The sequence below is a fragment of the Durio zibethinus genome, chromosome 7 (assembly GCF_047325235.1).
Source record: "Durio zibethinus cultivar Kanyao isolate XHJ-2024 chromosome 7, ASM4732523v1, whole genome shotgun sequence".
NCBI lineage: Eukaryota > Viridiplantae > Streptophyta > Magnoliopsida > Malvales > Malvaceae > Durio > Durio zibethinus.
Window position 1 is genome coordinate 14694168 of NC_143168.1, and position 13519 is coordinate 14707686.

Sequence of the window (13519 nt, forward strand, 5' to 3'; positions counted from 1 at the left end):
GACCTGACATGAATTCAATCTATTACCACTTTAAATTTACTGAAAACTTCACAAATCATAGTCTAAATATATTACAAGCATTAACAAATTTAACCAATTTTTAATTAAAGGAGATTATTCAAGGCGTTTTTGGCTAGAAAATACCTTGAATAATTCTTACAAAAAATTAATTGGGGTTATTCAAGGTGTTTGTGGCCAAAAACACTTTGAATAATTCTTTAACCCTAAACCCTAAACCCTAAACTTATAAAAATTTAAGGAGATTATTTAAAGTATTTTTACTCAGAAAATACATTAAATAATCCCTTACAAAAATTAAATGGGGTTATTGAAGGCGTTTCTGGCTAAAAACACCTTAAATAATTCCTAAACCATAAACTTTAAACCTTAAACTCATAAAAATTTAAGGAAATTATTCAAGATATTTTTGCCTAGAAAATGCCTTTAATAATCTTTTACAAAAATTTGAATTGGGTTATTCAAGGCATTTATGGCAAAAAAACGCCTTGAATAATCCTCTACAATTTTTTATTAGGGATTATTCAAAGCGTTTTTGAACAAAAATACCTTAAATAATCATCTACCATTTTTTTAGGATTATTAAATGTGTTTTTGGTTAGAAACGTTTTGAATAATCCTTTACAAAAACTCTAATAGAGTTATTCAAGGCGTTTCTGTCTAATAATACCTTGAATAATCCACTTCAAATTTTATGAGGTGATTATTCAAAGGGTTTTTGGCTAGACGCCTTCAATAACCCCATTAAATTTTTTGTAAGAGATTATTCAAGGCATTTTTCAAGAAAAAATGTCTTGAATAATCCCTAATAAAAAATTATAGGAAATTATTCAAGGCTTTTTTTGCAAAAAGGCCATGAATAATCACCTCATAAAAATTGAAGTGGATTATTAAAAGAGTTTTTGGCAAAAAATGCCTTCAATAACCCCATTAAAATTTTTATAAAGGATTATTTAATGCATTTTTGGCAAAAAACACATTGAATAATCTCTTACAAAAAATTTAATAGAGATTATTCAAGGTGTTTATGCCAATAAACACCTTCAATAATCCCCTCATAAAAATTTTTGAAGATTATTCAAGGTATTTTTGGTCAAAAACGCTTTAAATAATTCCATTCAATTTTTTTAAGGGATTATTGAAGGCATTTTTCATGTCAAACGTCATATATAAACCAAATTTTTTACCAGTAAAAACCTAAAACCGACTCGCATTTATTCCAAACATGATTTTCAAAATAGTAACGAATATTTCATAATTTTTTTAGTTAGGTCAAATTTAGAAATAATGTCACTTTCTCCCTCTTAGAATCTTAAAATACCAAAGAGAGAAGTGTGTTTTTTATTCTGGGACTTTAAGTACTGTTAAAAATTTATCAGTTTTTTTTTTAGAATCAGATTACTTTGAACCAAATGTTAGAATCAAATATCCAACAGTAAGATTTTGAAAGAAAATGTATGGATTTTTCCGAACCAAATGCCCCTTTAGTAAATTAAAACTAACAAATTTTCACCATAAATGATGGAATTATGAAATATATAAAACTTAGCAAATTGAAATTCAAACATCAAACAAGCATAAATTAATAACTAAAATTTAAATATAGTACATGATACAAGATAAACATCAAAAGTATTTTGATAACTATCCAATGTTGAATCAGATCAGGTTTCATATAAACCTAACCCCGACCTAAATCTGTTATTCAAAAAAATAAAATCAACCTAACTTGATCCAAAATCCATTTTTTGAAACAAAATCCTATCTTAAATAATCAAATCAGATCGAAACTTGAAGATTTTGAGTTAATTTGCCATCTCTATCTCGATTCAAATAAAAAGTGTTTATACAAATCATGGCTCACTAAATTAATCCCAAATTAGACTTGAAAATCTAAACCCCAATTCCCGAAATTCAATTATGGTTACCCCCTAGCTAAATCCCAAAATTTTATTTTAATTCAGAATCTTTAAGTAATCCTATTTATCAGACCCCCAATTTTTAAATTTTAAATTTGATCAAACCTTAAGATAAACTTTCAGACAAATTTGGTCAAATACTGATTCAAATTTAGTCAAACTTTGGATCCTTAGCCAAAATCCAAATCTCTAATTAAATTATTGATCAATATCCCAATTCTTATATTTTTAAAATTTTGTCAAGACATCAATAAAGCTTCAAGTCAAATTTGATCAAACTTGAATCAATTTCAAAACCTAAATTATCTCAAACCCATGCTGATCTCAATCAATCTTTCATGAAATCATAAATTGAATCTTAAAACTTAGAACCCGAACTCAAAACAAATCATCAAATCCATAACTCAAACCCTAAATACAAACTCCCAAAAATCTGTTCATATTGAATGGAACGCCAAAACTTGAGCTTCCAATCTCTGAACATTAACTCTGGATCAAACCCAATAAAAACAGCTGTTTTTAAAAGAAAATCAAATAAGAAGACATCAAAAATAAATTGAAGGAAAGAGAAAAAAATGAAATGAAATTTGGAGTAACCAATCATACCCTCCAACCTACGTGGCTAGTACAATTAGCTACGTATGCTACTGAGGAATGAAAAAATCATCTTGATCCATCAATGAATGAGTACAATTAATCTAACAGTACGTTGGGTTGGGGAATGGCTATTCCATTTCCGATTATTCCATAATGTAAAGTTATTCAAAAGTTCGATTCATGGAAAAGGCATTCTGCAGATCGTCTATTCTTCAAAAACATGGAATATCCATTCCGAGCTCTCCCCTCAGAATGGCGATTCCCGAGGGCAAGGCATCCGTGGTAATCTTTTTAGGAAGATTTTACCCTTACACATTTCTCTATTTTTTTTGCTTTATAGTTTTATTTTCTTTCTATATTTCTTTTTTAGTCATATTTTTCAGATTTTCCCATCATTTTTTGATCAATTAATGCACTGGTGTTCTTCCCGCGAAAGATCAGATTCAAGCATAATAGATGCAATCTAAATTTTTAATAAAAAAGAATACCTATTAATTTATCCCCTCTTTTGCCAAAAAAAAAAATCCCATACTCAGAAATTTTCAGAAAATTCTCCATATTTTAGCATTCACAACTTGCATATTGCACACATCAACATTCTATTAATCTATTTAAATTTTCGAAAGCCTAAACCCCAACATACCATAAAACACCACCCAAATACAAACAAAAAAAAAAAACCTCATTCCCATACTTGAAGCTCAAACAAATTATATATACTTTCTAATAAACATGCAATCAAATCTGAAAATAACAACAAAAATAATGTATTTTTGTGCTTAAGGTGGGTGCAAGAGGAAAGATAAAAAAAATAGGTATAATAGAAGCATTTGTAAGCCACAATGGGCATTTGAACACCTCTTTGAGAAAAAACATCATTTAGATCAAGAATCATCACATTTGGAATAAAATATCATATTCAACGAATACAATTTTTGAATTTCTAGCAAGACATTTAAAGGCCCAAGTCATGGCACTTGAATACTGTAAGTGAATTTTCATATAGAATGTGAAATCCTATACGACATTTGATTGTTCAAGGCAAAATTTTAAGACAAATCACTTTTAAATTTGGTTATTCGAATTCCCTTCAAATGATATTTAAATCTTTTTATTTATATTTCGGATGTTCAAGTTAAAATTTTAAGGCAGATTACTTTTAAATTTGATTATTCGAATTTCCTTCAAAAATCTCCTTACTTATTTTTAATTCCAAATGTTATTTATTAACATTCAAATATAATTCTTCAATACTTATGCATATATAATACATGAATTACAAACTTTATTTTCATAAAAATATTTAAAACCACTTAAAAAGCATTCATTCTTTTATAAGATATAGACAACACTATTTACACTCTAAATTCCTTAAAATTAACTATACGCAAGTGGGTCTTAAAATTGATCTAATTCCATGAGATTTTGATATATACTAACATTTTTCATAATGCAAAATTTTCAAGGTTGACCACCATTACAGTAATATCATCTATGTTTCCTCTTCCACAAGAAATGTCAACTAATTTTTTGCAGGATTCCTGAACGTTCCTCTCTCTCAACACCACATTGACTGCCTCTTGTTCGTTCACCTGAAAATTGTTTCGCATAAAATTTTTATGTAGTAATTAGTTAGTAATATATTTTATCTTAATCAAACCTATATTTTTTGGGGGATTTGATCGACATATTATCAATTACATATATATATATATATATATAGTAGGTTAAGATCTAAGCAAAATCGGGAAAGGTGAATTAATTTGCAAAAGCTAATGATCGAATCTTAACCTTACTCAAATACATCTCTTAAAATAGTTGAGTGAACCATTTAAACTAAACCTCAAATTCTATTTTATCCATCCTTTTTTTTTTTTTGGCCAACCATATTATCCTCTGTTTAATGTATTCAAGTCGAACTAATCAACAATTTGGAGATAAAAATCCATGCAAAAGGTACCTTGTCCCACAATCCATCCGAAGCCATTATCAAGAACTCGCAATCCGATGTTAAGGGGAGCGTTTTAATCTCTGGCTCCGAAATAATCCATTGTTTCAAATGGAAGTCTCCGATTGCTCTAGAAACCGCGAGGGATCCCTGAACTCTCCACACCCCATTTCGACAATGCACAAAACCACCCTGCAAGTGCAACGATTAAACTCAATTAGAATCAGGTCAGCAATAAATTGATTGATCATATGGACAAACAAAAGGGCCAATGCCAATCCAATTTTTTTTTTTTGAGATGTCCACTTAGAATATATATAAGTGTCGATGGATTTATTAATTTTTTAGAAAAAAAGAGTGTTCAAAAAAAAATTTTTGGGGTTCCAAAAAAAGTTTATCTTCAAATTTTCTTATTTTCTAATTTTTAGGGATATCCATGACACTATTTCATGCGTTGGATTTGCCTCTGGAAAGGAGAGTCTAATTCCTTTAAGAACCAAATTATACGAAGAACTTACAGAGCTCTCAATCCGAAGCCGCTCATCCTCCCTGCTGCTAAGGCGGTGGTCATTTGTCATTGCAGCGGCTATTCCTTTTCGACTAAGAACTACTCTACAGTCTCCAACGCTTGCTACATGCAGCTCACCATCCTTTAAGAGCACAGTTGATGCACAAGCTCCACTGCTTACACCCTGAATGTGATTTTCAGTGGTATAAGATAACATTACTTAAAAACTATTTCACTTATCAACTTTGGTAAGGAAACTTTTGTTGGAAAAGACAAGGTAATTAACGCCCAAACGTAAGAAGTATATATGATTCATAAAAAAAATTTTCATGTCAGTATTTTCATCTAATATATTAAATATTAATTTTAAGTTGGATGTCCATCTCAAAATTTAAGATAAAATATTGTCTCCGTTCATCATTTTATCAATGATGTGTTTCACAATGACGATGTGATATCCAAACACATGAATGATCAAATTTTATATATGTTAAATAATTTATGTGCATGAGCATTTAACGATATGAAATTAAATATTGAAGAGACCAAGTGATCAAAAGGATGTACTACTATATATTGCACAATGCTGAAAATTTCAAATGAACATGTGAAGTCGGTAACTTGCCTGGCTAAGAAATTCTTTATCCGTGACCAAGTAACCTCTGCGAATAGCTTGCTCCAACCGACCAATCTCGTCTCCAACATTTTCAAGTGCTTCCACAATGTTCTTTCCTAAATTTTCAGCTACGTAGTCAGCCGCGGCGTGGCCTCCGTGCCCATCAATCACAGCAAAAAATGCCTGGAGAAAATGTGTGACTTGGTCAATAAACTTAAATATTTGTGTAATGATAAAGACAGAAAATTGAGTTGTTTATGTTAAATTAAGTACTTTAGATGAAAAGTGTTTGTACATAGACGGGCTTAAAGACGGGAGAAGAGTTTTAAGTGTTAAGATTTGAATTTCAAACCTATACAGAATGTTATTTCTTAAAGTAATTGAATGAATCAACTGAGCCCCTTAAAAGTGCTCTGGGTTCTTAGATGGAAATATAGTAAAGACCAACCTGCTTAGGATCACCCAAGATATCAACCGTGAAACTATAGCTGTCTTCCATGATCTCTCTTATTCCTTTCTTGCTGGCCAAAAAGAAATCTCTTCCTTCAATCTCAAATTCCTTCTTCTTCTCCAACCTGGGAAATATTTCCAAACGAGGAAAGTACTCAGGCAAAAGCAGCGTAGCAGGCCTCTTCCTCAGCTTTATAGTATTAGTCCTCCCATTTGAACTGGAAGCTCCGATGTCAATCTCTGCCATTAATCCGATACAATTATCGGATTCTTCTTCTTCTTCGTTGATGATAACACCTCCTGGATCTTCTCCCTGGTAGTTTCAGTATTTCTGGGACAGTATTAACGACCTTTCTTGAACAAAAAAGCAGCCAAACCTGGAGAAAGCCTTACTTGAGCCTTGAAGAAAGAAACTGGGTAGAGAAATTATAGAAAGCCTCCATAACGTTTCCTGCAAATCTATCATCTTTGGCTCAATCAATCTTTTTTTGATTCACGCAACATTAATCTCAATGAATTAATGATATATAGGGTAAAATATGCAGCTTCATTTCATTTGGAGATATATATATATATATATATATATATGATATGATACAACGGGTCAAAGGGGAGTGCAAAAAGGTTGTTGACAGTTGACACTTTCAAACTTGAAAACCAAAGCCAAGGAAATAGTCATATTAATGCTTAAGTCGGCTGCCTTTGATAGATATCCTAAACAGGAAACAATTCAATTGACTTGGTACGTGGCATATTTTTCAACAGTGTTTTTAAGTCAGTCAGCCTCAACTGACTGTTCATTTTTCGGCTATTTAATTACTTAAATAACAAGGAGCCAGCTTTGACACCTATGGACGGCATCTTTTATTTTCTAAATGAAAATAATTACAGAGTCTTACCATTGCTACTTCAATTTTATTTTATAGTTATGAATCGGTCTTAATATATTGAGGTCATAAGCATCCCTTACAAGGGAAAAAAGATCACCTTCCCTGCTAAAAAAGCAACATAAGTTTTTGTGGTTGATATTTGTTTAAATTATTTTTAATTTTTAATTTAATTTTATATTTAATTTAAAATCATTAAATTTCAACTAAGGATTTATCTAAATGTGCATTATTAACTATTAGATAAATTAGTGAAAACTTTCACTACCTTTTAATTAGTGAAAAGGAATTTTCCTTCTTTACATAATATACAATAAGGACAGTAGAGTGGTTTTTGTAGAATTTAATATTAATGTCATAAGTGACCTTTATATTATAATATAATACTTAATATGATATCTTAATTTTAAAAATTTTTAATATAATATTTGAATTATAAACTGTTAGCTAATATAATATTTAGAGGATTATTTATCCATCAAATGTTGTCATTTAAAGTTAATCACGTTAAAGATAAATATAATATTAGTTAACAGATTCATAATTTAAGTATCAAATTAGATATTTTTAAAGTTTAAATATCATATTGAATATTTTACTATAATTTAGTGATCATTCATGATATTAATCCTATAATTTATTTAGATTTGGTTTGATAAATAATTTTATTTTTTACTTAGAAAAAAAATAAAATGAAAAGGCAAAAAATATAATTTGTATAAAAAACCATAAAGGATAATTAAAAAGAAAAAAATAAAAGTGTTTATCAACAGGAGGTTTAATTTTTCCAAAAATTTAAAATAGTATTTAAGGATAAGGTCTAAATTTATCACTTTAGCTGAGATGATGAATCAAATTTATTATTAGTCTTTAAATGTGCGTAAATTTACCTTTCTACTTCTAAATTTAATTAAAAATAATTAAAAGTTAAAAGTAAAAGAAATTTGTGACGAAAGATAAAGGAATAATTCGGCTAATAATAATTCAACTATAGTCTTTTTCATGACCCTTTTAGTTGTTGGAAGTTGTAATTCTGAAATTTTGATCTCTTAAGTTTAGGTATTACCAAAACTTTCTAGAAATTTAATTATGATTTTATTTTATTTAATGCATTATTCATCCCAAAAATCAAGCTAATTAAAATTAAAAAATAATTCGTTTAGGAGATAATCGTGCATTTTTATTCCTTTACCCCACGTTTGGTTGGATGATTTGGAATTCCATCACAGTCATTTTTTTTTTATGCCTTTTCTATTTCGTTATTTGGTTTATTTTTTAGTAAAGAATAACAATTTCACCGAATGTCAATTCCTTAAAAACAAGAAATAGCAATTCTTTACTCTCCCCTAAGAATTGCAATTCCTGCCTCATCAGAAATTGAGAATACTATTTATTGGACAATTTTATCCTTATATATTTAATTATTATAATTTTATCCTTTCATATTTAATTAATTCTAATTATTATGATTAATTAATATTATTTTATTTTAATCAATTAAATAATATTAATTATAATATTTAATTTGATAATTAATTAATATTACTTTAATATAATTAAATAATATCAAACACTAAAATATTATTAAATTAATCTTTAATATTATTATATATTAAAATATTATTAAAATAGTATAGCATACAAAAAATATTATTAAATTTAATATTTATATTATTAAAATAATTTGAAAATAATATAATATTTTGAATTATTATTAAATCAATATTTCATATTAAAATATTATTAATTTCAGATTCAATATTAATATATTATTAAATTAATAATTAATATTACATAATATTATAATATTGTTAAATATTAAAATATTATTCGATGTTAAAATGCTTTTAAATTAATATTTAATATTAAAATACTAGTTAAATATTATTTAAATAACATAATATATTAAAATATTATTAAATTAATATTTAACATCAAAATATTATAATAATATTTAAAATATTATTATTTCAATATTTAATATTATTACATAAGAAAATAATATTAAAGTAATATTGAATATTGAATATTTTAAAAATATATTAAAATAATGTAATATATTCAATTAACATTTGATATAAAAAATATTAAAATATTATTAAAATGATATACTATATTAGAATATTATTAAATTAAATGTTTAAGTTGAAAAATAATATTAAAATATTATAAAAATATATCCTATATTAAATTTTTATTAAATTAATATTTAATATTAAAATATTATTAAATTAAAATGTTATTAAAATGCTAATGAAATAATATTAAAGGTTAATTTATTAAATTAATATTTAATATTTAATATTCAAATAATAGGAAAATAGTCTTAAAATAATATTAAAATAATAGTAAATCTTATTAAAATAATATTTACTATTTTTACTTTAATATAAAAAATTATTTAATATTATTTAATATTATTAAAAAAATTTTAATATTTTAAAACAATTTTTAGTAATGATAAATTAATTTTTAATATAATTAAATTAACATTTAATATGGAAGAATTAATATTATTTAAATTTTAATATTTAATCTAATTAATTTAATATTAATATTTAATTTTTATAGTAAAGTATTATGAATTTATATTCATATTTATCAATTAATAATTTTAAAATAAATTATAAATGTAAAATATTATTTTGAACTTATTCATTCCATATTCTTTGAACAAGTATATTAATAGTAATTTCTTCTTTATTTCATTATAATAAACCAAATTTAATAATATATATTTTATTCTATTCCTTTTATTTTTATTCACACGTAATATTGACGTCATTCTCCTTTATACCATTTCGTGAACCAAACGAGCCGTTAGAGAAATGCATATGCTGATGGTTCATGATTTGACGACACCTGTTTGCCACACATTTCTACAAGTGCGCATAAGCAGGCTAAGTGTCTTTTAACCAAAGTTGTCTTTACTGTACTAAGCAAAGTTTTATTTTTATTTTTTAAAATTTGTTATATATCAAAATTAGTTATTTTGGTATATTTTTCAAATTTTTTAATTTAGTACATATATATTTATAAATATATATAAATTTATATGTAATAATACTACTAATAATTTATAAATAAATATACAATATATTTAAAAATCAAATAAATAAATTTAAAAGTATAAAAAATAATATCACCAATTTATCATAATATTTTTAAATATTTAATTTGATCATATGATATTTAAATAAGTATTTTACTTTTTCATATAAATATTAAAATAAAAATAAATAGATAAAAAAAATTAACATTGATTTCATGGTTATTAAAATTTAGAGAGATAATACAATTGTTTGCTTGAAAAAAAATTAAAATATTTATAAATTTTAGTTTGAAAAAATAAAATATATAAAAAAAAAACAAGTTATAATAAAAAAATACAAAAATTCAACTTTTAAAGATTATTTTATCAATTAATTTTATTTTTACTAAATTAAAAATAATTACAAAATTAAAAATAAATTAAAAATTACAAAATATATTTCATATTTACAAAAACAATCTTATGCCCGACATCACAATCTACTTTTGCTATGTTTATGGGCTAAAGAATTTGCCAACCTATTAAGATGGACAAAAAGACAAACTCTATAATTGGAAGCTACATCTAAAACATATCCCTCCTTATTCCAGCTCCCTCCCAGCACGATTCACCAGCTTTGTTGATTTCCCCCATGGCTAGACTTGCATCAGTTTCTACCATTGCTGAGTCAAAGCCCTGTTCCCTTGCCAGACTAACCCCAAACAGACCATTAGCATGCATCTCTGAACATAGGACATCTTTGTTCTCATCCCTCACAACCATCCCTAACCCCGCCAATCCATTAGTAGCATGCATCTTAAGCAGCATCCACATTAATTTTAACCTCCAGACCCCTTGGAGGTGTCCAGCATTGATCGGCGGCCCTCCTTGGTTCTCTCAAACCACTATTCCGCAGATTATCCATATATACCCTCAGCCATCTGAGTAGCTCTAGATTGTATCGATGTAGTTGAACCACACGTAGCGTCATGTACACAACGATTCCCATTTGACCATAGTAACCATAGCACATGAATGCATAGTTCCACTATAATTTCCTGTTGTACTTTGGTTACAAAAAAAAAAAAAAAAAAACAATTTGAAAGAAAACATGGTAAATTGTTTCATTTTGTCATCTTAATAATGAGAAACAATATGAAAGAAACGAGTCTATCGCTAGTTAGAACCAAAAATAAATAGGCTTACCCTTCTATTGATTCATAATTATTTAGATAAAAAATTAACTTTAATCTTTATACAAGCAACTAATTATGTTAAGATATATGTCAATCTCTTAACACAGGTTGTGAAATTAAAAATTTATGTCGATAATATATCAAATACTAATTGTATATAAAAAATTACTGAATAATCAAATAAATAAATTAGAACATAATTAAATAAATTCGATAATATATAAAATACTAACTGTATATAAAAAATTACTAAATAATAAAACAAACAAATTAGAATATAAATAAATAATTTAAGCATAAAATTGAAACCAAATCCACAGTATCACACACAATGAGACTTAAAATTAAAACATCAAAATTTAAAAATTTCCTCCGTATCACTAAGTCAAAGCTTCATCGGCCTAATATGCGTGTTTAAATTATTTATGTTTTATCTTGTAGCAGTAAGTCCTAAACAATTTAAAGATTACACATGATCCCTTTAAGATTCTTAACCAAATCTGACTCCTAAGCCTTTTTGAGTCCTAAATCATTAAGAATCCTTGATTTTTCCACAATGTATTACAAGTCCTAGTACGAAGCAATCTCGGTTTGGATAGATTTTAGGGCATCCACAGTTTGGAATTGAGAGGATAAATATCGAGAATATAAATTAAATAATGAATTTGGGAAAAAAAATAGGGTGAACCAATTAGAACTATACAGTATCAATCAATATTCCTTTTTCAACTTTTTACGGGCTCAACTTTAAACAGCAATAACATTCTCGTTTAATATTGGAATCCAGTGATCATTATTTTGTTAGGAAGTTTAAAGAGTCTACTTTAAAATGAAGTTGGTTTCTTTAAAAAATCAAATTATTTTTCAAGAGATGCTAAATAACTCAAGGTACGCCAAATTTTAAAATGTGCTTTTATATTTAAGTCATATCTTGTTGAATATTTATCATATTTGAATTTATAATATACATTTTTTTGTCTGAGATCTTCTAATGTTTAATAGTCACTTTGAGTCTTGATTAATTTAAAATCAAGTCGAATCAAATCTTATAAAATTTATTTTTTTCATTCATAAAATTTAAAATCAAGACCTTATTTAAAAAAAAAATTATATTTTTTGTCACTCGGATCAACATGTATTGATAATTTATAATATATTTAAAAAAAATAATTGAATATTCTTTCGAAATAATAAAACTTGTTAAATAATTCTTTGTATTGAAAAGTTATGAAGTTCGGAATCAAATAGCATCATGTGATTGAACTAAAAACTCGGTAAATGATTTTCAATAATTTTAATGGATAATTATCTCACGAGTCTCGATTTATCCAAAGTTTTAAAAGTAAAAAAAAAAAAAAAAAGATTTTAAGCTTTTAAAATAATTTCTTTAGCCTGCAAAATTATTTGTAACCTTCGGTTATGAGGGTGTAAAACTTGATGCTCATAACATCCAAGAAAAAAAATTCAATAAACAAATCAACCAAACAAGAATAATGTAAAATTGAACTAAATCAACACATAATGGAAATTAAATTAGAAGGTAAAAATTTCGGAGCCCTTTCCATCCCATTCACATAAAGCCCTACTGGCCTCCTTTCCCTTGACATAAAGCCCTACTGGCCTCCTTTCTCTTGACATAAAGTCCGAATGGTTTATAGCCATTTTTTAAAAATAAAATAATAAAAAATAAATAGTAAAAGCTTTAATCAAACAAAACCTTAATCTAAACGTCAAATAATAGTCATACTATTTTCTATTATGGTTGATAATAAAATTAAGTAATGTTGTTATAACAAATTTCATATTCGAAAATCTAGAATTAGAATTAGGTGTCAAAATTCAATTTTATTAAATTAAATAATTTATACAAAACTCTATGGTATTTTTTGTAAAATAAATAATTCTCTGATTTGATTTTCGCTAAAATAAAAAAATATATAATGATTAACAATTTAATTTCAGATAGAGGGATTGACAGATTTTTAAAATGACATTCTTATGTTATAAAAAAGAAGCTTGATTGATTTTAATTACCGCTGTTTATCAATTTAAGTTATTTGATAATAACGAAGTAAAAAATACAAAAATATCATATTACTATTTTCTATTATATGCAATCAAAAGTTACGTAATTTGATAACAAGTAATTAAAAAGTATTATACTATAGTAAGCGATGACGCTGCAAATTTGGCCTTCAGAAGATTTAACAATAAAATATATATATATATATATATATATATTTTCACAAAGTAGGTGATAGGAATAGAAAAAGGAAATGTAAGTGTTAGGATTTGAATCCTAATGTCACTTGTTAAAAGTAATTACATAAACTAACTAATATTCTAGTT

At 26.0% G+C, this 13519-nt stretch overlaps 1 protein-coding gene across 1 annotated transcript; it reads right to left on the reverse strand.

Annotated features, from left to right (window-relative positions):
- Nucleotides 1-3836: 3836 nt before the first annotated feature.
- Nucleotides 3837-6441, reverse strand: LOC111276804 (putative protein phosphatase 2C 2). The gene is made up of 5 exons (XM_022862654.2): nucleotides 6055-6441; nucleotides 5616-5789; nucleotides 5001-5174; nucleotides 4495-4674; nucleotides 3837-4126 (listed from the first exon to the last, which is right to left on the reverse strand). The coding sequence occupies exons 1-5, from the start codon at nucleotides 6301-6303 to the stop codon at nucleotides 3980-3982; spliced, it is 924 nt and encodes a 307-aa protein (XP_022718389.1). The 5' UTR covers nucleotides 6304-6441; the 3' UTR covers nucleotides 3837-3979.
- Nucleotides 6442-13519: the final 7078 nt, after the last annotated feature.